The 27,275-nt window shown below is 39.3% G+C and overlaps 1 protein-coding gene across 3 annotated transcripts; it reads right to left on the bottom strand.

Annotated features, from left to right (window-relative positions):
• Positions 1 to 1,226: 1,226 nt before the first annotated feature.
• pirt (phosphoinositide interacting regulator of transient receptor potential channels) lies at positions 1,227 to 26,989 on the bottom strand. Of its 3 annotated transcripts, none has more exons than XM_079646070.1 (2): positions 26,587 to 26,989; positions 1,227 to 2,772 (listed from the first exon to the last, which is right to left on the bottom strand). In XM_079646070.1, the coding sequence occupies exon 2, from the start codon at positions 2,754 to 2,756 to the stop codon at positions 2,346 to 2,348; it is 411 nt and encodes a 136-aa protein (XP_079502196.1). In that variant the 5' UTR covers positions 2,757 to 2,772; positions 26,587 to 26,989; the 3' UTR covers positions 1,227 to 2,345. The 3 variants fall into 3 exon arrangements, with proteins under 3 accessions (XP_079502196.1, XP_079502198.1, XP_079502197.1); XM_079646072.1 differs by lacking the exon at positions 26,587 to 26,989 and adding an exon at positions 25,233 to 25,301; XM_079646071.1 differs by lacking the exon at positions 26,587 to 26,989 and adding an exon at positions 3,340 to 3,510.
• Positions 26,990 to 27,275: the final 286 nt, after the last annotated feature.

The following is a 27,275-nucleotide window of genomic DNA, read 5'->3' as shown; positions in this document are numbered from 1 at the left end:
ACACACACACACACACACACACACACTCTTTCCATGTGGCAGGCTTATGGTTTCCTTGTCTTTCATTACAACACAGCAGGTTAAAGTCCACAATATATGTCCAGGTGACATAATGCAAAAGATGCAGGAACTTTACCATATCGTTTGACATTCAAATGAAGGTATCGTGACTCAGCCTTTTTCTAATTGTGAGGACTGTGTAAAGCCCTTTAGGCTATGATAGACCATATAATAAATACAATGTTGCCATTTAAGACATACTCCTATATTCTCTTGTACAAATAAAGCTAAATCAACATTTCTAGGAAGCTTTATTACATTTTTGTGTGCCTCCAATCGAATGGAGTGTTCAACAGAGACAGACATAATAGTAAAGGCTGTCTTTTACATACAAATATATATAAAATGTGGTTATTTTATATTTTGAAAAAAACGCTTTATTGAATAATTTGTGTCATTAGATTTGTCTTTTTTTGGTAAATCTGACCATTATTTTTCTCGATTATTCAACATGAAATGTCAGAAAAAATTCAAAATGCAATTTTATATCCAAAGGTTTTATTCCTGTTCCTTCAGTTTGATATCTTGAAATATCCTGAAAAGTGAGTTCTTGTTTGAGTTCATCGATCAGATCATTTTTACTGACCGAGGATTCATTGATTAAAGTAGTTCCATTATTATTTATGTAAAAAACAAAAACAATAAATGATCTCTGCTGGGGTTCTGACACCTCCAGAGTACGTTTTCATGTGTGTCTGATGTCTAACATGTTTACATTTAACACACACTATTGTATAGTTTAAGAGGCTGGGGGACTCAAATGTACTGCAGTGTACTGAATAGGGACTTCAATAACCAAAACGTATGTATATTAAGTAAAATAATATGGTATTCACTTTACGATATTACATTGATTAAATAATAAACATCATCATTTGAATATGAATTTAACATAATCTGAAGTAGTATTTCTTTAAAAATAAACAAGTTAACCACTGAAAACAATAGCAGTTCTATAAAGATAGTTGTCATAAGCACACACACACAAAAAAGTGCAAATGTACCATATCGTGATTTAGCATGTTGATATCAAAAAGGTGAAAAGGTGTCTGTTCTTGTGTCAATTTTGCCACACATTAATGTATTTGCTATATCTGTATAAAACTTTATTTAAGGCCATTGGGCAAGAGCTGTAAACACTGAAATACATTCATGGCTTCTACAGATTAAGGCAAGTGCATTTTCTTACAATTCTAAGACATTTTGAATGCCACCCTGGATGAAATCGAAGACTAACTTCACAATAGAAAACAAACCTGACATCAATCATTTGGGGTTTGGGACAATTTTACCCAAATTTTAATGTTAGCATTTAATGCTAGCTAACAGACAGGGCATCCGCAAACAACAAACAAATAACATTATTAGTGTTGTTGGTTCCTTTTTCCTGATCTGGGTGACATAATGTTCGTGTCCACTAGATACAAGTTAGACAATATCAATTCTCCATTTAATGATGTTGTGGTACTAAAGCATCTGGCTCTTTAACGGCTAATGTTAAATTACATACTTTTTTGTTAAATGTAATGATTCAATACTATATTATTTAGCAGTAGTACAATTCATGCCAATAAAGCTCATTTGAAATGAACATAAAGTAGTCCTGTGATCCCTTACATATTGATTAACACTACTACTTTGAATGCCGATCTGCCTGATTGCTAGGCCAAAGTCTAAATTTAAGTGCATTTCCAATTGCACTGAATATTTCATGTCCACTTTGATGGAGGCCAAGTCTGAAGGGGTTAATACAAATGTCCTGCCACGTAATATTTAAATCCTATGAAAATGTGCTTTCAGGTCTTTCAGTCAAATGTTCGTCCTTTACATATATTTGAAGATGAATGCGCGCAGATTCAAAGCCTCTGTTCCACAAAAAGGACTTCAGTGCATGCAACAAGACACAGGAAACTGGGAACTGACAATTATAAGCTCTCACAACCTTTAATTATTCATGAATTGGTATAAACTCTACCACACAGCGTTAGGAAATCCCCTTGTCCACTTTTCCCTCATGAAAATGTATAAGGACAGTTTACCTCCTCGCTAAATTGTGCTCGAATGATTGCATTTTCTACAGCACATTGTTGTCCTTGTGCTCTCACCTTCATTTTCCACAGCCATGGCTACTAATGCAAATGTTTTCATGCACACTTGAGATAAGTGCTCGTAAATCCTGGAGAAATAAAAAATAGTCTTTTTATAATAAGCTCCCATGCTGAACTTTAATCCAGCGTGCTCTTAAAGTGCCTCATGTTGATTATCCCCAATAACGATTTTGTTGATCACAGGTTATAAACCGGAGGCCTGTAGTAACTGAGGGGCTTCTTCATGGTCGCCTGCTTCCTGTTCTCCCTGGTGATGGGGATCAGAACCACACCCACAACAAAAACCATCATCCCGATGCTGAGCAGGGCCGGACCCAGGAAGTTAGTCACAGTCCTCCAGTGACCGGCGAAGTACAGGCTGCTGATGATGATGCCGCACGCCAGGAAGCTGCCCCCCGTCGACATGAGGTGGATGGAGAACCAGAACTCCTCACACTTGCTGTTGCGGGGGGTCTCTGTGGTCCAGATGGACTCGCTGCGGGACAGGCTGAATACGGTGCTCTCTGTGCGGCTAGGGGGAGTCAGCTGGTCCCTGGACTGGGAGAGGCTGCACTCTCCCAGGGGGATGTTCTCTGGGCTGCCTGGCATGGCCTCCTGGAAGACTCTGTGGAAGCAAAGAGTCAATCTGTTTAGGGGAGATGCAACTCTCTCAGGTCTAATGCATGACGTTGTGACTAATACAGTGAAATCCCTCCTGTAAATACATTTTTTTATATCAACAGTGACAAAAAGTGCAGATCAGGAAGCCACTTTTGAACTGATAATTATGTTAAATGACTTCAAAATAAGCATTAAATGTTAAAATGTTGACTTTATCCAAATCAGCGTTATAGACTAACACATTTCCTATCCAATTAAGTCAGGGTTGCACAATTTAGTTTAACATCAATCAAAATCCTGCTATTTCCACAGAAGTAATCAACACCCACCTTTAACTCTGGATCAAGTTTCCTTGTCTGTATTTTTGAGGAATCAGCAATAAGTTTTAAATCTCTTAACCATCGGAAAACATCCAGAGATCTCAAGGAGACAAAGATTTTCCGCCCACCGTGCAACCAGTAAAATGCAGTGCTACAGATTCCCACTGAACAACCATCTACCCCCCCCCCCTCTCCCCCTCTTATGCTTTCTCCACCTCCTCAAGAGAATCCTGTGGGCATCATCCCCTTACCATCATCTACCATCGCTGGCGGTCACTCCTGATGCTGCATGCAGGGCAAGGAGCTTGCCTTCCACTCCCCAGAGGATATCCATATACCTCCAACAACTCATGATGATGCCTCCATTCTTTAAAAACGATTTCAAAAACTTCAGCTTGGGTGTCTTTTCTTTGAAAAAGCCTCAAAGGAACCAGACAATGAGAAAAAATATATCTGCCTCAATAGGCTGGTACACACAAAAGAGGAGCAGGGCAGGGCAGCAGCTCGGAAATGACTGTCTGTAGAAGGATTGATGTAAGCAATCACCCATACACATACTTTCCAATACAGCCTCCTATGTTGGTGCATTATTGATCACAAAGTACCCCCGAGCAATTATCTGCAAGTTGTAGTTTTGTCCGCTGAACATCAGATCAATGGTATCCGTGTAGCGTAATTAACCCTCAGAAAATGGAGGAAGTCAGGGAACCTTGGTCCAATTTAGGATCTTTGTGTCATCTTGTAATTCATCTTTCATCTGTCCTGCCTCGGATACACAGGGTTGAAAACAAGAGGGATGTTTCTGCAACATGACTCCTGCTTACAATAAGCAGCCCCTGATATTACATTTGTGTCTGTGTTGTCTTTTGGGAAGACACAAGTGTCAGTATGTCGCCATTGATCTGAACATGATATTGGCCTTTAACTCAATTACAGTCCACAGAGAGCAGCTGGGCTCTAATACGCCTCTCCTGCACGACTTGTACTGGTGAGTCATTACATTACTGCTGTTTGAAATGCACCACTGTGTGTACCATCCTGTGGTGCAACACTGATATGATGAATCCTGTCAATACATGCAATGAGAGGCTCAATCCAACAGAGGGCAGTACCAGCATGTGTTTTGGCATGAAGGCAGAAGGATTAGTCGACTCATTAACTTTTATTGGAATGTTTTGTGGCAGGATTAGTTAATTAATCAGTTAATTCAGTAGTTGAATAATTACCATATGGCTCTAGTATATTCTGATGTACATTATGAATCAAAGTCTTTTTCTGCTTCCACATATGAGAAATTAATCAACCATTCCATGTAATGTGCTACAGTATCTTGCGATTATGATGTGCCTAATTCTCTTTAATGGTCTATTTAAGTGGGTTGTATCCCATTCACTTTATCAAAGTCGCCTCAGGGCATTTCACACTGCTGAGTAAACCTGCTGGAGGATAAGATGAACTGTGTGTCGGACCAAGATTAGACTTGATATATGTGGTAAAAGATGTATAAACCCATTTTTTAAATGTGGAGTCCATTTGTCAAAATTGGTCACTTGATGCACAAAAATGTATGTGAAAAGCCAAATATAAGATAGGCACTCAAATGCAGTATTGACAGTTACTTTTTTATGTTCTATTAAATAGATTTATTTTATTTTTGGGACTGTTTTTATCACAAAACAAACCATTTTTATGACACAACATTGTGCTTAAGGAGACTGTCACTGCCATTGGTGCTGGGGTAAAATATATGACAATAGGATAACACTTTATTGTCAGATTTATTGTCTATTAAGAACATCAACAAGGTCAAATATCAAGACGAGACACAAGGGAAACATTTAGGATACATGTACTAAGGGACATTATGTTCCAAACTATTTAATGTGCGTTTGACCTGAGTCATGTAACTCACAAAAATAACTGAAACATCAAAGGTTGTTCCATAAAAGGAAAGGATTATTGTGTTTTGTAGTTTTTCCAGTGCTTACGTCTTACATTTGAACCCCTTTGAGCAGCCCTGCAGCGCATTCCTTCAATGTGTTTCTGACAGCCACAAACACACTTGACCTTTCACCTTTGTGCAACGCCTGCATGTGCAAAAGGGGCCTGTGCACGTGGAAAATAAAAGTATCACTAGACTAAAATAGACCTCTTTACTAAACCAAGCCCAGAGTTAATAAAATCTCTGCTGAAAACACAATTTCTTTTATATTTTGTTGTAAATTTCCCCTCAAATAATCATAGTCATTTTTTTTTTTTACATAGAACTTAGATTTGCTTTTCCAAAGTAGCATTCATTTACTAAACTACAATTCTCCCTAGTGTATATTTATTGCAGTTTAACTCCTTCCATTGTGACGCATGTGGTAACTTGGATCTTTCAAAGTAGCTTTGTCTTAAATAATACAGCAAAATAATGTATTGCTGACCTAATAACCTTCGAGAGGTTAGTTTTCCCTAATTGTTGCTAAGGAGATCAGACGGTTGCTAAGGAGGATCAAGAGACTATGTGCAGTCATATCAATCAGCAGAAAAAGTTTGGTAAATGTAACGTCAGCTGTGGACAACAAACTATAGTTTTCGCCGTAAAAAAACACCATGGAATACTTTTCGAATATCATTTTTTATATTTGTGGAGAGCACATTCACTCAATGGTGATGAAAATGTTTTGTATATATTAATTACGGGCAATTCAAATATACTTGCATGTTTTCAGATGTTCCTATAGTCAAGAGTATCACAGGTGGATTATTAGCCTTGTTATAAAGTTAAAAGTGGAGCCAATATATTGGTATAGCGACACACAGGTATCAGTCTAATCCTGTTTGATAATACAAACACAGAGGGTTGCACGGATTAGACTTAATAAGCCTGGTCTTGAGTCAGCACGCAGAGTTTGTTGGGTTGGAAGGGCTTTAGGACTGGATTCAAATGAGCTGTGGACTTTGAGGTGCAGCACGCAAACCCTCCGGTTAAAGCCACCAGAACTAAGACGCTCTAACAACTCCAACCCTTGCTTTTTTTTTTACCGAGGCTGTGGATTAAACAGATACTTTTTGGCCAAATGAGGCCTCACACAGAGCTTCGTTAACTCCCGAGCAAATATCAATAAAATCCGTACAGCGACTCATCTGCAGATATTCTTACTTCTGCAGAGAAATCTCATATTTACGCATGGAGACCTTTTCTGTACAGGCGACCTTGGGAAACTAATTAATCTGCTTTGCATATTTACAGCTTTTTGTTCAGTAATCCCAGGGGGAAAGGCTTGAAAACAACCGTGGCATAAAGGTTCTTTCACCCATGGAAATGTGTAATATTCCTATTTCTCTTAAAGCCATCAAACTTACTTTAAAATGAAAACATGGATACTTTAATCAGCTCTATTTTTTGTGTTTAAGATTGGTATATTTTGTAGGCGTTTCCACTTCAACCTTAACCCACCAAGATTTGCTTTTCTGAGCGATTAACTAGGTTTTCACCCAATTTGCTGATCATTAAACAAGGGCATCAGATTCCTTAGAAAGACCCTGTGTTACAGCCACTAGACAACATAACACATTTGTGGCTCAGTTTGTGATGCAAATGAAAAAAAACTGAGAAATAAAGCTGCAAAAACTGCACTACCAGATCCCCCATCCCCAAAAGAAGCAACGAAAAAGATTAAAGGCAAAATAAAGAGTAAAATCCTAAACTAAGGATCGGTGAGGTGGCTGGCAGCAAACAGTAGAGAGCCTCCAGCCTTCTTTTCTATGGCATTTAGTGCAGATCAGGGACACCTGAGCGACGTAGAGCCAGGAGGATACCGGAGGTTCCTCCCACATCATTATTTGGCTTCCTCCATTTCCTCACTTGGGTCTCTTCTTCAAATTCAAGTTAATTAAACATTTTAGCATTATCTATCAATGCTGAAGGATTCTCCCTCCTCTCTCCTCGTGTCAACTGATTTTTGTGTCAAGTGATCCATTAGAGAGGAGAGCAGTACAGTGGCCGACAAGTGCAAACGCAGTACAATGGCTCAAACCACTTTCATTAGGAAAAACGTGCTGCACAAAAAAGATGCATATAAAAATACAAATGTGCCAAAACACATACAAATGAAAAAAGCACCTTTACCCACTTGGCAACACAAATAAAAAAATGTGGCAAGAAGCTCAGAACTCAATGTAAACGGGGCACTAAAAAGTGACAGTTGGCCAACTTTATAATGCTCAAATGTCAACAAGCACCCGGGTCCCAACTGTGTGCATCACTTTTTATTGTCCCCATTTCCGTTTGAGCTTCTAGCAGTGTTTTTCATTTGCAGTGTTTTGTTAGTGCAGCTCATTTTGTAAATAGTCGCTTGGGGACATGAAGAAAAAAAAAAAGATTTGAAAAAAAAAAATAATAATGTTTTGCGAGATCTCGCAATACTTTTAATTTAGCTCAATGTACTTCCTGGTCAGTTTGGCTGCTACGGCAACACAGAAACCACAACAATGGAGCGGTTCATCGATTTTACTTTGAGCTTGGCCTTAACCTGTTAAACCCTGAGCCTGTTTTTCAGGTTTCAGGCTCGAAAAATGACATTCCCAGAACAAATGACCATATCTTCCCTTCTAAAAGGGTTAAATTAATACTCTTTTTTCTCAAAGTAATGATAAACATGTCAGTTGGATTTAGAAAAGTCAGATCCTATTTTGTTTTTTTTTTATTTTAAAGAAAATTCAGATTGAACATGGTAAAAAACTGTAAATTATAGTGTCCGTCCAAAAAATATTTTGTACTTATAGTGAAAACTAACCTTGGATGATGGGTTAGTAGATTAAAAGCTTTAGGAATCCAAAGTACAACATATAATAAGTACCCTGTATCAAGATTGATGCAAAACAAGTGATATTTGAGCTTTTTAGTCAGATTTAGCAAAAAAAACCTCTTCTGGGGCCATTTGGGTGGATTTTTCATATCTCTGGCTCCCCCTGCTGGATTTTGACATGTGACATCTCTTTCTAACCGTCAGAGCCAATGGAATCGAGGGGAACTCCCACATAGTCCTTATTTGGTCATATGTGTGTCAAGACCGGAAGCAGCAGCCACTCTGGTGGCTACCATTAGCAGCTAACTTTTGCTCTGCGATTTTTACATAAAAATGGAATTATGGATTATAAATAATTCAAATTATTGCCCAGAAACTTTATCAACCTATGGATTAACCGATTCAGCCGCGTTCTTTATCGTTTTAATGCCATTGAACCACTGAACACGTCTTTTGATCAGATTAACAGCTACGGTGAGACGATCTCCCTAGAAGCTCCGTAAAGGTAGGTGTTGTGATGTCTGTGTTTGCTTCCCCTGTCGCAAGTTCGGATCACTCAGTGATGATACTATATACCTAAATAATCTGTGGAACCTCAGCTTTAATCGGATATCTTGTATTTGCAGCTACGATAAGTAATAAGAGTACTTTTATCTTGAGTTCTGTGCCAATATCCGTTAGCATTTTTCGCTAAGGGGTCATTTAGATGCTTCTTATGAGACTTGTGTTTTGTTTTGGTAAAAATTGTTTATATCGTCAGTTAGCTGAGATTATTTCCGTTAATCTGGTATAACACATTAATAGGTTATTAAATATTAAGATCCCCTGTAACCAGGGACGTGCACAGACATTTTGGGGGGCAGGGGCTCAAGTGAGGAAAAGGGCATTTCCCATAGCCATTTCTAAAAAAATATTTTTTAAATAAATACAAAAATAAATAAATATATATATAGCTGTATCTGACTTACCCTCCCAACTCACGCAATGTTTTAATACTCAACAGAATTCTATAAAATAATCAGTTAACACAGAGACAATGGTCTTCTTTAGTATTCACTACGCACAAGAGCAGACATCAACAAAGGAAACTATGCCACAATGTGCATGTTTTCTATGCTACTAGTTAATTGCTATAATAATTAGTTTATTTTAGCACAACATTAAGTCCTTTGAATTATTTTTGTGGTTTTAAAATAACACTTCAAAATCAACAAATCTTCACACAAAACTGAAAAAGGCTGTTCTCTACATAAATACACAAACCAACCTACACTCCAAACTACAAGTAGGGCTACGTTTAGTTGCAACAATTACACTTAGTGCATTCTGCTCTCCTCTCCTACTCATTTACTTAATTTAATTGGACAAAACACATCAAAAATGCTCAAAAAACTGTGCAAAGGTATTTAATAAGAACATGCAAAAATACTGCAACTTTACTGAAATTATTTAACAAGGTCTTGAAATCTGAAATCTAATATTTTGTTAACTTCTTTTGTTACTAACTTTCTTTGTATCTTGCATCTTTCTTTGCACTTGGAAGTTGTTAAATCTTTTTTCGTGTCTTCATTTTTTGTCTTTCCTTCCTCCCTTACAGCAGCAACCTTCTGGGGGCCATGTCCCTGTAGATGTTTATTACTTCACTGTGGATAACAGGAATGTCCTTCTCAATAGCGAGGAGGAAGAGATCAGAAAGCCTCTCTTCTGTGCAGTGGCTTCTGAGTGTGTCTTTCACCAGCTTGAGCTTGGAGAAGGACCTCTCCACTGTTGCTGTTGACACTGGAATTGTTGCATAGGTTCTTATCATTTCCACCAGTGTTGGAAAGATATTCTGTCCACTGTTCTCTCTTAGTGTTTTTAATATCCCCTTCATGGTGCATGTGTTTGGGAAAGAGGCATGAAAAACCCTGAGCTCTGTTTTCAACTTCTGCTCCTCTCCTCCATAGAACTCACAAAGCATGTGAACGGCATCAAGGGAGTCAGGACCCATTGCATCTTCGCCTATCCAGTTGTTGGCTTGGTCAAAGTGTGGAGTGCATTCAGTATTTTACTGGACTCTGTCTCGCCATCTCCCCTAAATCTTCTTTTTAGTTCCTGAGAAAGAATATCTACGAATGAGTAGTAAACCTTCCCTCTATAATAGTCTTCTACTGACTGAAGGAATGGCTCTCTGTGGCTGCATTAGTACTTTGCCGATACTTTGCAGGCACCCTCTTCTGCCTTTGCTGTCCTGGGGGGACTGTGGGGATGCTGATCCCAGCGGCTTCTGCCTTTTCAGTGGCACTCTTAAACAGTTTTCCAAACTGTTCTTCTGTCCTGAGGTTGGACAAGGTGTCCATCACTCCATCAACAACAGTATATGCTGTGGACAGATCAATGTGGCAGTTCTGTAGAGCATCAGAGGCAAGTGCAGTGACCTCAAAGACTGGTGTGGCGATCTCAAGGCAAAGGAAAAACTCAAAGTCTATGGCTTTAAGGTACATCTTGGCATCTCCAGCAGCAGTATCTGGAGGCTCCTGCTCTGTCATGTCAGTGAGGACCTTGACCACAATACTCATCACTTTAAGGAGGGCCTTCAGGGCTTTTTCTCTGCATGCCCAACGTGTGTCAGAGAGCTTCTGCAGTTGAATTACATGCTCTCCAGGGTGCAGGGCCTCTTGGCATTTCACAAATGCAGTGTGTCTTTTTGTAGAGCTGGTAAAAAACACATAGAGCTTCTCTACCAGGTTGAAAAAGGTAATGAAGTGGAGGCTTGATTTTGCACTTTCAACTAAGACCAAATTTAAGCAGTGAGCTTGGCAATGCACATACAGAGCTTTGTTATTGTGTTTTCTTGACTGCAGTCCTCTGTATTGACCATTCATATTGGCAGCGCCATCATAGCCTTGACCACGCATGTTTTGGATCTGTGGGTCATTGTTATTTAGCAAGTCAAGAACTGTTTTCTCCATCTCCTCACCTGTTGTTTTTGACACATTGCAGACCTGGAGGAAGCGCTCTTTGACTTCCATTTCATACACATAACTCACAACAAAAGAGACATGCTCGCAATGAGATACATCAGTGGTTTCATCTATGAGTACTGAATATATATTAGCCTCCTCTATTTCTTTCCTTATCTCTCTTTTTGTGAAGGTGGCGAGGGCTTGTATGATATCATTTTGTGTTCTGTTTGAGAGGAGTGAAACTTGACATCTGTTCTTACCCATTTTCTGGTCATTGACATTATCCAAATGTAGCCTGAGTACACTATCGTACTGGCTAAACATTTTAACAAGTTCAAGGAAGTTGCCCTGGTTTGAGCTAGTGGCAGACTCGTCGTCACCCCTGAAAGCCTTCCCCTGTCGTGCAAGATATAAAGTTATGTCAATTAATTGGGTCAAGATTTCTCTGTTTCTTTGTATCTCTTGCTCTCTTATTGCCTTTCCTTGAACATCTGATACCTCAAAAGCTGCTTGTAAAGCAGTGTTCCATCGCACCATGCTTGTTAAATGGGCCTCTGAGTCTGCATGTTCTTGCATTTGATCAAGTCCCCTTTTCCAGTTGTTTACGCCAGCCACTCTCCAAGCACTCTTGTTACTGTACTTTTGTTCATTGAGAAAAACCCGACAGCTGAAGCAGTACATACTGTCCTTTTCGGATGAATACTCCAACCATGGCTTATTTTCATACCACATCTTTTGAAATGATCGGCCTTCAGTGTTTTTGGGAAATCTAAGGATAGGTTGGCATGGTCCTCAAGCAACACACATTTTCACATAGCTGACATTACATTTGAGATCAAAAGCTTGGTTGTGGGCGGGATCTGTTGGATACTTTAAGGATGCAATTTTTGATATGACCTCTTCTACACTACTGACAGTTTCCTCAACACCACCCTCTTCTATGGCTTCCTCAAACTGAACATTATCCACCGTCCCCTCCTGTGGCCTCTTCCTCTTCCACAGTTACAGGGATTTCCTGATCATCTTTCGGTTCTGTGTCAGGTGTTGCCTCTAAAGCCTCCCCTTGTCTCTCCAATGTTGCTTGTGAGATCTCTACTGCTTTCTCAGGTGTAACACTTTCAACATTTGAATTATCTGTTCTCTCTTGTGTGTTGCTGCTGGTACTTGGTTTTAACCATGCATTTAGAGATGTGCTACTCTTGGGTGTTTCCTGGCGCTCCTTCTCCTTCTTTTTCTGAATTCTTTCTTTTTTTGGCATTGTGCTGCAGAAGTGATGAAAATAATTTAAAATCAAATTCAAAGTTAATTTATAAAGTTAATTTATAAAGCACATTTAAAAGCGATTTTTGGTCGGGCCAAAGTGCTGTACATGTAATAAATACTACAATCACATAAAAACACATTACTACAATCAAAATAAAAGACAATAAATTACAACAGATATATAAAAAACACAGGGAAAAGTCAGGAGTCATGCTCTGCTCTGACTAGAAGGCCAGAGAGAAGAAGTGAGTCTTTAGTGAGGATTTAAAAAACTCTAGTGTCTGGGCCGACCTCACATGGAGGGGCAGAGTGTTCCAGAGCCTAGGGCCAGCTGCTGCGAAGGCTCGGCGCCCTTGGGTTTTGAGCCTGGTCTTGGGCACTATCAGCAGCATCTGGTCAGCAGACCTTAAAGCTCTGGCTGGGGTGTAGCGCTGGAGGAGTTCAGCTATATAGGCCGGAGCCAGCCCATTTAGTGCTTTAAAAACAAATAAAAGGAGTTTAAAATCAATTCCGAACCGAATTGGAAGCCAGTGCAGTGAGGCCAGAATTGGGGTGATGTGGTCACGCTTTTTGTGGCCAGTGAGTAGACGTGCAGCTGCGTTCTGCACTAACAGCAGGCGTTTAATTGACGCCTGGTCCATTCCCACGTACAGAGCGTTGCAGTAGTCCAACCTCGAGGTAACAAAGGCGTTAATAAACCTTTCCAGGTCTTTAAAAGATAAAAATGACTTGGTCTTGGCCAATAGTTCTATTTTAAAAAAAAGCAGGTTTTGACTACGCTGCTGACCTGCTTATCGAATTTGTTCAATTAACTTTTGTTTCACAAGTAAGTTAACCTTCAGCTTCTATAGCAAAGCAATGTAATACTGATTTGCCTGAATACAATAATGATCCAATGCATTTTTATTATTATTATTACACTTAACGCACACATAACGAAACATAACTGTTCAAGGACTTAATTTCAGTGTACCTATAAATTCCCTTCTTTCACATGAGGGTGGGTCGCTGTATCATGTAATGATTAAGATCTATCAGCATACAACACACTAGTAAAAATAATAGTTATTAAAAGGCAAGACATTGCAGGCAAAAAGATCGTTTTTTCATGTAGGCCTACTTGTAATATTGCATGCAAATTAGCGCATTTTAATCAGGCCTAGTTAACGCCTAATTTGCATATCAATGTGGTGATTGTGATGACGTTATTAGATACACATTTTACTGTATTCACCTGTAGTGTCTCCTAGGCATGGGCGGTATCATTTTTTTCATACCGTCATACCTTGCTGACATCATACCGGGGTATACGGTATATGACGGTATCAGTCCCAATTTAAGGGGTAATTTCTCCCAAAAAAGATTTTTTTACTCACTATATCAACAGCCCCACCAAAAATATTTTCCACCAGCCGCCACTGACGGTATGACTTGGGTCGACTTGAGTGAGGTGGCGTTCGGCGGCAAATAGATGTTTCGAACGGTATATTATATGTTCGGTGTAAAATGCAGCCCGAGCCGGTAGACGCTCGCAAAGTGCCACGACGTGCGCGCAATTGCAAAAAAAAAAGGGCTGCGTACATGACACATTGTGCAAATGGCACATTTTGAGATCGGATACAGGACGCGTTTGTAGATGTCCGACGTTGTTTCCATAGTGAGCTAAGTTAACAATATATCATCATACATAAACATTTTCCGGGAGTAAATACTTGACTTATTGAATAAAGTTTGCTATATTCACTAACTAGTTTGGCAATATTATTCCGTGCATGTGTTAAAAACCTTATTTCCATTTGATTCATTGGATTACTCGCGTGAATGTTTAGCACGTAAATGCTTTCGTTTTTAAAACCGTCCGACCTGGACTACAAAACCATCAACCAGTTGCATAGGATTAAAAAATGTCAACACTCACTCACCCCGTCTTAAACATTCCCAAAGAAGTGCCTCTGTCTCTCGTTGTGCTGGAAATGAAACGCATCTATGATTTGGTGCACAGTCTGTGACGTCACTGTATTGAAAATCATACCGACGGTATTTCGAAATACCCTGGTATACCTTAATACCGTCATACCGCCCAAGCCTAGTGTCTCCCCTTAAGTACAGTTCATTAGCCTGTATGCCCATGATGAATTGCCTTAGCTAAACCTTGAGCTAACTTATCCATTAGCTAGTAGCCTACCTTAGTTAACTATATTTGTTTTTGTCTTTTGGCTAATTAGCTGTAAACTCGAGGCACCGGCAGCTTACTCATTTGTTCATCAACACTCACCTTCAAAATAATCAAAGAAAAGCCGGCATAACGTGGGACAGTAAAGTGGAAGGTGCTGCGTCTGTCTGTCTGAAGGAGGGACTCCCGATGTCCGCACCGCTGTGCGCGAGACGTGGAAGGGAGGGAGGGTAGAGAGAGCAGCGGAACTTCACAGTCTAATCTCCCGACCTGATCTTTTTATTTTTTATTCAATCAATATATGTTTGGAAAGTGTGCGCAAACAGCAGTAGATACATATTAATTTATAAAAAAAAAATCAAAAAAATCCCCCCATAAAAAGGGCACTTTCTCTGGAGGAAGAAAAAGGGCAGGGGCTCAAGCCCACTTTGAGGTCTATGTGTGCACGTGCCTGCCTGAGACACAGTGTCCTGAAAAAAAAAACCAGGGTCCCCGCCGGCGGGGACCTTGGGGCTTAACAGGTTAAATATAAAGTTATAACATCAGTGCTTGGCAATACGCACAGGTTTCACACATACTGTATATACACATATACACATATGTAAAGGGTTTCACATAAGTAAAGGGTTTCACATAAGTGAAGACACCTCAAGAGAACACTCAGAGCGAGGGGACATGCACGTCCCTCTGAGCTGAGTTATTGACATTCGAATTGCGCGGATCAATAACGGTGTAAAAATACAAACAACATTACTTTACAATCATAGCAAGGTAGACAACGAGCTACAGAGTCGTTTTTATCAGAACAGTTCGATACGCGCCGTCATCCGAGCTAAACATCAAGAATTGGTCACAATCTGCAGCTTGAGGAGGGAGAGGAGTACTTAGGGACCGTCTACAAACTGCAACGCAAAACTTTTTTCTTTTTCTTTTTTGTTCAAATAATATTTTTTTCCCCCTCCTAGGGGGCTCCGTACGTTTCTCTGAGTCCTGATGGAAATGTTTTGGGCCGGTATAACGCATTTTCACCTGTCGTCCACGGTAGAGTTGAGTGAGTAGTCGAGGAGGGGCACTGGGATGAACAACAGGAACACCTGGAGCAAAGAGAGCAAAGAGGAAAGGAGAGAGAGAGAACACCAAGGGCTAGCGCGTAACAACAAATAAATGTATTTACAGTTGAAGAGATATCCACATCCACTTCACCCTGAGGTAGTCCAAACTGTCACACATAGAGATGTCAAGGGCACAACACAAAAGCAGTGACAAAGACACAAATAGCACAACAACAATGAATCCTGGTTTGGATTTTGCCCCAGTGCCAACACATGTCTGACTTGTCCTGCTGCACTGGCAAAGACATCAGTTCTAGTTTGTGTCCTGCACAACATATCTCCCATGCTTCTGCTAAGCTAATCTAAGCTAACTGGCTAGCAGTTTTTATTTAACAAAAACATATGAAAGAAGTATAATTCTTCCAGTCTAACTCGCCAAAAGAAAGCAAACAAATGTTTTCTCAAAGTAAAAAAAACTCCTGACATTTAAATCTTCATTGCCTGCGGCCTTGTAGGTGGAACAATGCCCAATGCAGCTTGAAAGTACAGTTTTCTTACATATCTGACTCACTGCATTGTCATAATGCAAACCATAAAAAAGGCAGCTTCAATTATTATCTCTAAAACACCCAAGAGCAGATTTGACAAATAACAGACATTTCAAATAGGCCCTTTAAAGGTATAAGTGAGGTGGGTGAAAGTCACTGCCAGTCTGCATGAACACAGTGCTTCAGGAGAGAAAACAGGACCTGCCTTTGATGACGGAGCCTGTCTCAGTGGGTGAACCACACTGTCCGGAAGAATACACTCAAAGGGCGATGTTCACACCCGAAATGAATAATTTGACAGTTTAAAAAAAATGTTATCTAATAATGAGTCTGTGGTGAGTCATGGCCCATTTTGGATAAGAAAAAGGCACTGAGGAGCGGACCTGCAGTCTTTTTGAGAGAAACACAACACACCTTTTATAAAAAGCACTAATACATTGAGTGGGAAGATAACACCTTTCTGTATTATTGTTTTTGGTGGCCACCGGATTGATTTCTACATATTTTCTACATATACTTTATAATTGAACCCCTACAACTTTCATCAAAGACCATTAGAGGTGTTTTTATGTATGGAAAACCAGCAGGCCTCGTGAGACATTCTTGTTATATGCACTTAGGTATAATCCTAGCTAGATATATACAAAATAATGTGCAGATGGTGTACTTAAGGTACATTAGCCATTATTAGGGGCTATATGAAAGTGTCTCTTCTGTTAATTTATACAGTTTGAACAGTGTTCAAGAGAGAAATGAGTGTGCTATAAATGCTCTACTTTTGTGCAGCAAGATAAGAATCTTACTCGAAGTTCAAGTCTGACCATTTTAGGCTTTAAGGTAACACTTAGAAAAAAATATGTTTTCGACATTGAGTCATGACAACACTTCTACAAACCAACATGTGGTCTTTTCAATTAAAACCATCATTTTTTCTTCAGAAGCTACTTTGCACCTATTGGAGCAGAAAAGCGTTTTGCTGCAGGAGTACAATGTTCAAGTCCGGCAGATTTACTGTTTTGGTTTATTTTCACCTCTCCCGTGTTATCGTCTGGCCTCAGTAGGCAGCCGTTTTAAACCAAAAATCGATGAGAGGAATGCTTTGACAGCAGAGCAGACAGACACATATAGAGACTAGCTGGTGAACATACAGGATCATTTTGCAGCTAAAGAGACCAAAAACAGAAAAAGAGAGAAAAGAGAGAATATAATCTTACATTTAATACGGTTGGAGAAACACAACTCCATATGGATATTCATGCTGCTTTGTAAATGCTCTGAAATGGATATGTTTGTAACTTGTTTGCCATATCTACTAAAATAATAATAATGATAAAATGTCTGTTGTTCGCACACGACACAATGCAGCTCTAAACTCATCCAAAATGCCACACTTTAAGCTTTGACTAGTACTTTACCTCTGTGTTGCATCAGTTTGGACGTGTCATTGTCCCAGTAACACGCGAGAATCTTTTTAAAAATATACTTCCAACGTAAGTTAAATTAGTTTTGAAGTTAACTTACCAATCAAAAATAATGGGTTCTATTTGTTGTTACGTAAAAGGTGTTTGCTTTGTTCCTAGCTCTCATACAGTTCACTTCTTAATAGCAAACTACAAAACAAACACACTAGTAAGGTCTCTTTTTGCAAACCTTTGCAAAGTGTCATGGAGAAACTGACGCCATAAACTGTAGTGCAAAAGGTATCAAAACATGCAAGATTCAAAACATTTACATGTATCAACTTAAAGTAAATAATACTTTGAAAATAGTTTGTTCCCACCAACATCACTAGCCTGTATCCGGTTTATTTTCTATTTGTGTCTTTCTTAATAAAGTAAATTGGGATTTAGGTAATCAAGCAGACATGATTGATTGATATGTATGGTACGTGTCTTTTCACTAGAAGGCTCATAATGTCTCTGTTATGCCACATCTGTTTCTAACCAAGCAGAAAATTATATGTTTTTAGTTTCAATGTTATTGGAATATCCTTAGAGTGAGGTAGAAGGTACTGTATGTATGAGATCAAAAACAGCTATAGCTTGAAGGCTGACCAAGACAAAGTGGCCAAAGAAGATAAAGGAACAAGCACCACCAACATCAGGTCAAATTTTGTCATTATAAAATCTATGGTCGATGATGTCACAGGTCTGACAGTTATGGATTACAAGATGACCTCTGGGAACGAGCCACTTTAGTCGATGGGTTTTGCATAGAAGAATATGGATGCTAGAGGTTTTTTTGTCAGTAATGAAAGGGATAGGCAGAAATAGCTCCTAATTTGTAGATTCAAATTTGTAATACATCATATATTATACGTCAGAATAAACATTATTGATCACTTGGAGAAACTCATAAACTGCCTTGCAGTAAAGTAACACACTTGAAAAAGGTGCAAAACTAAAATGTTAAACACATTTTTCCTTTTTTGTAAAATGGGCGTACTTTTAGTTTTTGTACTTAAATCGATTTTTATTGCTTATCCTTGTGTTTATATATTTAGGTAACATCTTTAAGCAGGACTTTTATTCATCACACAGCAGAGTTTTCAACTCATAATTCTCTGAAGGATATACTTTGTACATCACTCAGATAGAGACAGAGAAAGAAACTTTATTCTCTAAACTAAAACTGTGGAGTCCTGATATGATTGACCACAGTTTGTTTTCTAAAAAACTTCCAGCCTGCCATCTTCCGTGCTGTGTGATCCTCTTAGAGGCAATAAAACTCTAATGATGTCAGCCCTGAGTCGGGAGCCTTCGGCCGAGGTTACAAACCAAGTGGAGCAATATACAGCGAGTTATGACTTTACTTCACTAGAGAGACTCGGACATCTAATTTCAGATATCAAGAGGGCCTGGCTTCCTGAACCATGGGAAATAAGAGCAATCTAGCTGGGGTCAAAGGGATAACGACACTATCCACCATCACTGCCTGTGTAAGACTGAGGTTTACAATCAGGTTTCTATAACGCCGCGGTTTCCATGGCGACCATGCTTTTAAAGCCACAGAATTTGGTACAGTCTGTCTTTGTCCAAGCTACGGGATCTCAGGTCAAGGCTTAGACATGTCTTACCTTTGATGGAGAAACCCGCCGATCAATATCATTTCAAAGTTGTAGCTGGAGTTCCTTTTGAAATGCTAATTCCACCCAGAGCAGTGGGGACCAATCAATGATATTGATCCGCATGTCCATCAGCAGATTCAGCACATAGCTGAAGAACCTGCAGCCATATGGAAAAGTATTTCACCTCCTTGCATACCTCCATATTTTTTTTGTGTATGCGGAGAAGACTCACAAAGACTAACGCTCAATGACACTTTGATGGCCGAGGCTGTACAGATGCGCGGGCCTAATCAAGATAAATGGGAGATTTTTGTTGCATGCTGCACAAGTCAATACGGTGGTCCCACTGAGATACCTGGAGAAACTCCCTGTGGGGTGCAGACTTTAGATTACTCCGAGGAAACAGTTCAGCAACAGCAATTATCAACTTTCCTTCTACTGTACTATTATTCTGCAGCTTCAGCTCAAAGCACCACAAGTCTAGACGCTTGAAAGAGACATTTGGAAGCGATTAAACTACTTATTCTCAAATGTATAAGTAAGCAAGCAGAAAGGCACTCTGGGAGTGACCCCGGCTAAGGCCAATTGCCCTATCAATGTTTACAAAAGGGAAAAATATCTGCGTGTATCTGCCCTGTGAGCCACACAAAAATGAAATGGGTTCTTCCTTGGTCAATTTCACACCATTCCTATCCAATATGTTTCATGAAAGTCAGGACAGGAGAGGCAAACTAACAAACTGAATCTAATACAAAACATATTTGGTGGAGATAACAATGTGAACATGTGCATATGTTATATTTGTTTCAACAACAGAAGCAAAGTACGTTTATTTGCCCTTTTTCATTGCATTGGGCTTCTCCAGGATTCCTCCATTGTCCATCACTCAGGAGCAAAATTATCCAAAGGGATCTTTTCCTCTCGAAACAAACAGACCCAGGGATAAAAAACGGTTAACAATACTTAATAAAGCAGTTCCACCCCGCCCCACTGGACACTATTGGCTACGAGCTAAAGGCTAATGTTAGCTTAGCTGGTTTCTCTAAAAAAGCGAGATCCAGACATGTGATCACTAAAATATAAGATCTGGTCAAATATATAGTAAAAAAATAACAACATCCAAAAGTGTATCGTACAAATTTGACTTAAAACTGGATGAAAAGTACTTTTTTATGACAGCTTGTCTGACAACAACAGGGCTCTCAAGTTTTGAACACAGTTCAGAGTGAGATTTTGGCAGCGGTGTCTGTACCGTGAATGTCAACGGGGGGGGGGGGGGGGGGGTGCTAGTGGAGTGCACGCGTCTCAAACAGGCCTAGTTTGTTTATTGCAGCGCAATTTGGTGGGCGGTACCCTCGAAAGAAATCTCTGCGTGAGAAATACAAGGTGTGGCGTGTGAGCGTGTGAATGGAGAGCTCTGCAACAAAGCTTGCATTCAAAAACTATGATCAGAAATGCCGTGAGACTGGTTTGGATCAGCTGAGGAACCCAAATCATTCATACGTCTGTTAAAACAACTACGGATTGCAACTTTAAACATATACAGCAGGGCAAAGCTCCAATATGCTACTACAATGTCATTCACAATGTGTGTAACATTGTATTCTGACATAAACGAGTGGTTAAGGTCAAAGCCTTTTAACACCTTTCAACTTTAAACAGCTTTTATAACACGTGTCCAAACAACCATGTCTGTGTATTTATTTTGTAATGATTTCTTGAACCAGGGTCCATCTCATATGTCACAGTATCCTGAGTTTTGACACCCTGGCATACATCCCAATGTGCTGGTGTGACCCCAGGGAGCAGCTCTCACAAACACTCACAAACACGCAGCATGTCGAGCTGCTCCGGTCTCTTGTGCCTCTAAGCTGTGATTTCATTAATTTTTGCTCAGCGAGGAGATGACACAGTGTTAGATGAAGTCAGACCACCTGTTCAACTCACTCCATTTATATGTCAGTCTGAGGAAAGTATGAATTGATTTTATGCACTTTTGCTGATTGTGTTGTTATTTTTGCATTGCTTGCTATGCACGGTGACATTAGGACAAAGCAGAGATGCACTGAGTCACTTTGAGCCCCGAACCGTATTTGATCATAATCACAAGCACTCTGGATTTGTTTTAACCATTTCTTCTCCAGAAAGGCTATAAAACATAATATAATTATAATTCCTATTGTGGACTCATAAAGGGAGGCATTTATGAGATTTATGTCAGAAGAACAATGCATTAAATGTCAGTCCAGGACAATTTATTGATATAATATCATGGCGGCACCTGAAATGTAATTCTTGGCCTTACGATATAACAGTTTGAGTCCTACTTATATAACGCTATTTTATCGATAGCTTTTAGGTGAACATTTTATAATAAAATAAAGCGCCCAGACTGTAACCTATAAAATAAATCTAGTAGGTGGTTGGTTGATAATCCTACGTCTAATGTTCTGACTAGCTTGGTCAGAATCCTAATCTCAAACTATTCAACTATTTTAAGGTGAAAAAAGGGTTTTGACTATTTGGTACAATATGTACTGTGCACTGTAAATGATAGATAAACAATAAAAAATAAAAAAGATATTACTTAATGTAAAAAGTCTCACTAAAAGAGCCACATTGCTCCATCATTTCCTAATCCCCAATTGTCTGTGGCACTTCTATATCAATCAATCAACCAATCAACCAATCAACCAATCAATCAATCCATCCATCCATCCATCCATCCATCAATCAATCAATCAATCAAAGTTTATTTATATAACCCAATATCACAAATTATTGATATCCTATAATATCCTAACACTTACAGGATGAGAAACTGCATTTGTTAGGGACTATTTTCAGTGGCTAATGAATCCACATTTGGTTTTCTATTGAGTATCTCGGGCAGCAGGACGGTGTACAGTATGTGTGTCAAAATAAACTAGTGTGTTGATGGTAAAGAAGCAATATGTCACCGAGTGCAACAGTGTGGCTCAGTGATGTGGTTTTAATACATTTCGGACAACAATGGAGCTCTTTGGCATGGAAAAATAATATATATCAGACAAGTTGTTAGAAGGATCAACTCATTATTGGGGATGGTCTTGCAATGGGATAAGTTGACACAAACAAAAATATAGAATAGCATAGTTAAACATTTGAGTCCTCTGATGTTTAAATAGCTTAAAACCAAATTTTTGTGTGCCTTTCAAAACATAACATTGGATTAATGTTAATGTTTTGATGATGCGATTTATTGATGAAGTTCCTCTCTGATGATGAAAGCCTCACTTCCTCTTTGCTTTTTGAGCTCTAAAGATTTCATTCAGCGCACACTAACTCCCTGGCTCCCTATAGAACACAGGATAGAATTTAAAATTCTTCTTCTCGCCTACAAAGCCCTTAATGGGCAGGCGCCATCTTACCTTAAAGAACTCATTATACCCTACTTTCCGACTAGGGCATTGCGTTCCAAGAATGCAGGGTTGTTGGTTGTTCCTAGAGTCTCTAAAAGTACAATGGGAGCCAGAGCCTTTTCTTATCAAGCTCCACATTTGTGGAATCAGCTTCCAGTTTGTGTTCGGACGGCAGACACCCTATCCGTTTTTAAGAGTGCGCTTAAGACCTTCCTTTTTGATAAAGCTTATAGTGATAAAATAAAATAATCGAATACGAGTGCATTGACGTAGAGACGTTGTGACTCTTCACCTACTGTATACATTTGAGTTCTTACTCTTTCACTTAAATCCTAAAAACTTAGATGTTATATTTAAAACTTTATCCAAAACCTTTCCCCTCTCTGACTTCTCGAGGTTCTATTAGAGGGTAACAGGTTGCAGAGAACGCCTAGCCCGGCACCTGGAGTGTGGAATGCAGCCACTGACCTACTCCTATACCTCTAACCAATTCAGGTTCCAGTGGGGACCTTTCTCCCTGTGTGTGCCTCTCCACCTCTGTTTCTTACTTCTTACTTGCTACCCTTTTCCCTCAACCTATCCTAAGGGAGTGCATGTACGTAGACACGTTAGTTTAGCTGCTATAGGCTTGGACTGTCGGGGGGGGGACCTTACTTCGTCTTTCTGTCTGTTTGTACCTGTGTACTCAAATGTTCCGATTAACCCAGCTTCCCCCAAATCTCTTTTTTGGGTCCATATATTGTATACACCGGGATCCTGAGTCGAGGCTAATCCTGTTGCTGTGGTCGTGTGTCCTGGATCCTCTATCCTGAGTACTGGGTCCGAGTCCTGGACTTCGAGTCGTGGCTGAACCTGTCTGCGGTCCTGCCTGACTCTCACCATACTACTTCCCTGATGGCTCCCACAATATTGCTGACATCCTCGTGGATTCATCTTCTTATTATAGACACATGCATTTCCAAACATTTGGTCTTTCCAAACATTTGGTCTACCTACGCTGTAAAATGTATTATCTCTTCGATATACACACGGCATCTATTGCACGTCTGCCCGTCCTGGGAGAGGGATCCCTCCTCTGATGCTCTCCCTGAGGTTTCTCCCATTTTTCCTTTAAACTGTGGGTTTTCTCTGGAAGTTTTTCCTTGTACGATGTGAGGGTCTAAGGACAGAGGGTGTCGTATTGTCATACTGATATTCTGTACAAACTGTGAAGTCCACTGAGACAAATGTAATATTTGTGATATTGGGCTATATAAATAAACATTGATTGATTGATTGATTGATTGATTGATTGATTGACTAACTCCTTCAGATTATTTTGAGACAATTGATTATCTCCTCCTTAATTTCTCTCTATTTAGACAGCCGATGGTGTGTCTTGGCTTGTTTCATTTCAAAAGAGGAACAAGAATATAATTTCATTTCAAAACAAACCCCCAGAAAGGCCTGCTTGTCAGAAAATGTTTATCGGGCAAAGTTACTTAAACTGTATATCTAATTTCTGCACATTCACACTTTGTAATTGACTCAAACATTGTCAGTATCCACACGTTCTTGGCAGCTTTATTTTCTTACACTCATAGTTCATTATAAAGTGGTGTTTGCTTAAAGACTAACATTATGAATTATTCATGAGCATACTCTTTTTTTTCTCCTGGATCAGGTTTTGTTTGCTCCAAACTGTCACACCGCATTTTAATTATTCGGCTGCCTGCCCAGATTTATAGTGGAAAAACAAAGAGATTTGACCTTAAAGGGGCAATCCTTTTGCCATTTGAGATCAAAACACTTAAGACTTTCTTTACTTTCTCTTCTGCAGATTACTCGCAGAAGTTGGCAGGACAGTTGAGAATAGTCACAGAAAAACAACTGCTTATTATCTCACTGTTTCCTTCTTTCTTCAGTACACACCAGTTAAGGTCAACAGTTTTTTTTTTTATCAGGCTCAGTGAGAACCGGCCATAAATACACGTTTAAAAATGTCTTTTATGTTATTCCTGCTCTCTCTTACACTTAAATCGATACATATGACTGTGAGTGATGCTCCCGAAGACAAAAACCAGAGCAGGTCCATAGACAGTGAATTAGAAAAGATTGTGGAGTTAAGTGGTGGGGCTTCCAGAGATTTTTTTCTGCAGATATAACAGCTGACAATGCAACTAAAGCAGGGGTCACCAACTACATTTGTCCAAGGGCCAAAATTAATCCAAGAGACACTTTCAGGGGCCAGAGATTTATATATATATATATATATATATATTAATATTTATATAAATATATATAAATCATAATAAATCACATGATTAATATGTTCTCTTTGTTGAAAAAAGAATCTTTTTTTTTATAAGCCTGTAATACAACTGAAAGCAGTCCTGATTGGCAGGGAAAGGAATCAACTTTTTTATTAATAACGTGTCCTGATTGGTGGGAAACGGTTGCAGGATATAAGAAAATTGTTTTCCAGGCACGCATATACCAAATAATGCTTGCGCTGCCATTTCCCCACATAAACATAACAGTCTGCAATGAAACGGTTGTCTCCTGTGTGCTCCACTTCCTCCTTGGCGAACCGGTAACTTTCTTGTTAACCCGTTTTGGTTTAAAAACAGAATAAGGTTGGTTTTTTGGTTGTCCGTTTTCTGCTTTTTCATTTCGATTTTAAAACAGAAAAAAAAAAAACAGCACCGGTTTATAGTTTTTCCTATTCGGTTTTGAAACGGAAAAACCAGAGAACGAACCACACACGGATTAAACATAAACTTCTCGTATTTTTCTAAATTATTTTTTTATAAAAGTAATCATCATCTTTATATATATATATATATATATATATATATATATATATATATATATATATATATATATATACACAATATATCATATATCATCTATACAGCACCTTTGGGAATGTAGTGTCTCGATCAAGAACACAACAATGTTTTTTTGACGAGCGTAGGGCTATAACCGGTGTAACTCGAAGTGACGAGTGGGGGGCGAACGCACTAACTACTCCGCCAACGCCACAGTCACCCCTGCCGTGCGGGCGGGATCAGAATGTCTGGCAAGCCGGATGTGGCCCACGGGCCGCCAGTTGATGGTCACTGAACTAAAGAGTGAAGCACAGGAATTTAAGCCTGAGAAACAAAAAACAAAGAGGGTCTTCCTTTAATTTGTTTGTATGAACTTGGTGGCATACTTTACATTTCTAATGTGTCAAATTGAGACTGAAGTTTAGTTTAAACAATAAACATTTTTTATTTACATAATCAAACAAATGTGTCACAGTGTTGATGTCAAAAACATCAATGTATTGTGTGGTAGAGATGTCGGTTAAATTAGCATGCAACACCAAATGTTCCTCGAGAGGCGATAATGAGTCAATTTAGCAATTGTAAGGCTGTCCACCACTGTTTACCTGTTCAAAATGTAACCTCAGAATACAAAAACTACTGCCTATAGGTCAATGAACCTCTGGATTGGCACACTTAACTTATCTTTTAAAGTGTGTGCTCAGTTGAACTGGACAAGTGAAGACAGACTTCTTCTTTAGGTAGCTTATGCAGTGCTGGGTGAAATGAGAACTCTCTGATTTGGCAAAACACAGGAGGGAAGCCCCGTTAATCAGGTTACCAGTTAGCCTGGTTTTCACATCCAAGGATTCAAATGTGGCACTTCTCATTTAGCAATTCATACAGTCTGGTTTTGCCCCACTATGACATACTTTAATATATGGTTCAAGTGCCTGCATAGGCTTAATGACTGCTTGTGTTGTTGCCGTTTGTAGGAGAACACAATACTTTTTGCAAAGTTAACTACAAGAAATAAAATACTTCCTTATGTTGAGTTATACTTCAGAACACAACCTGCTGATCCAAGCCGTTGTTGTACCAAAAAGTTGTTTTGAAAATGTGTCCTATTTTCTTTAAGTCATATATTGCAAATTGACAAGATAGACACTGTTTTTAGACCGTTTCTCAAGGTCAAGGGTCATAGAGGTGCAAGTGGGGTATTTATTTTTTGATGTACTGTATGATCTGTGAAGAAGTGGGAACACATAAAATAGACTGAGTTAACATGCATTTCTGCCTTTTATTTGTTTTAGAATCTTATGTACCTTGTCAATTAGATTTTTTTTAACACTATTACTTTAACAACCAAATTACAATAATCCTTATACTTTGCTGTAGTTCAACTTATTCATGTGTACAGTAATTGCAAAGATATGCTTCCAAAGTAGCTTCCGCAACTCTTACCCTAAGTTTCCTCACTGGATGAGACAGCAATACTCCATTTTCAGTATCCGACATGTGTGCTACAAAATCACTCCTCTTTCTTTAGCCTCCATGCTGAAGTAGGCTGCACCCGATCACACCGCTCAAACACAGGGTGCAGCGTTGCCTTTAGGCGTGAGGAAATAAATCAGCGCTCTGTAGGTTTCTCTCCTGTAGAAATCAAGGTCATACAGTGTCTTTAAAATCTAGGACAGTTCTCCTCATGAGACGAGCTGCTCATCCACCTCGTGTTTCCAGGGTGGCAGAGCAACCGCTACATAACTGCACCACCGTGTGCACCACCAGTAGAAATGTCAGAAGAGCAGGGGAGATTTATTGTGCAACTGTATGTAACCTTTCATACAAGTTAATCTTATGAAACGAATCAAATGTACACATATCTGAACTAACAGGAAACAATTTTAAGTATCCTGGGCATTACATTGCGCACTCTGATGAATTTGTGGTGTGAACAGCCAACCTGCTGGAGGTCTCTCAGAGCAGTTTACTGCTGAGAAATTGATGGACCGTGGTGAGTATTTTCTTTTCTTTGTGTGCTTACTTTGTGCCCTCCAGTAATTCCCTCTGAGAGACGTCAGCCTAGTTGCCCAGATTAAATATCTCTGCCTGTAAGTGGTCGGTCTGAGCTGCCATGCAACTTTTCATGAAGT

This window comes from Notothenia rossii (genome assembly GCF_949606895.1).
Source record: "Notothenia rossii genome assembly, chromosome: 8".
NCBI classification, from domain to species: Eukaryota; Metazoa; Chordata; class Actinopteri; order Perciformes; family Nototheniidae; genus Notothenia; species Notothenia rossii.
This window is presented reverse-complemented; position numbering and strand designations above follow the sequence as displayed.

Coding starts and splice junctions, on each gene's coding strand:
- pirt (XM_079646070.1), bottom strand. CDS start 2,756: ATGCCAGGCAGCCCAGAGAACATCCCCCTGGGAGAGTGCAGCCTCTCC.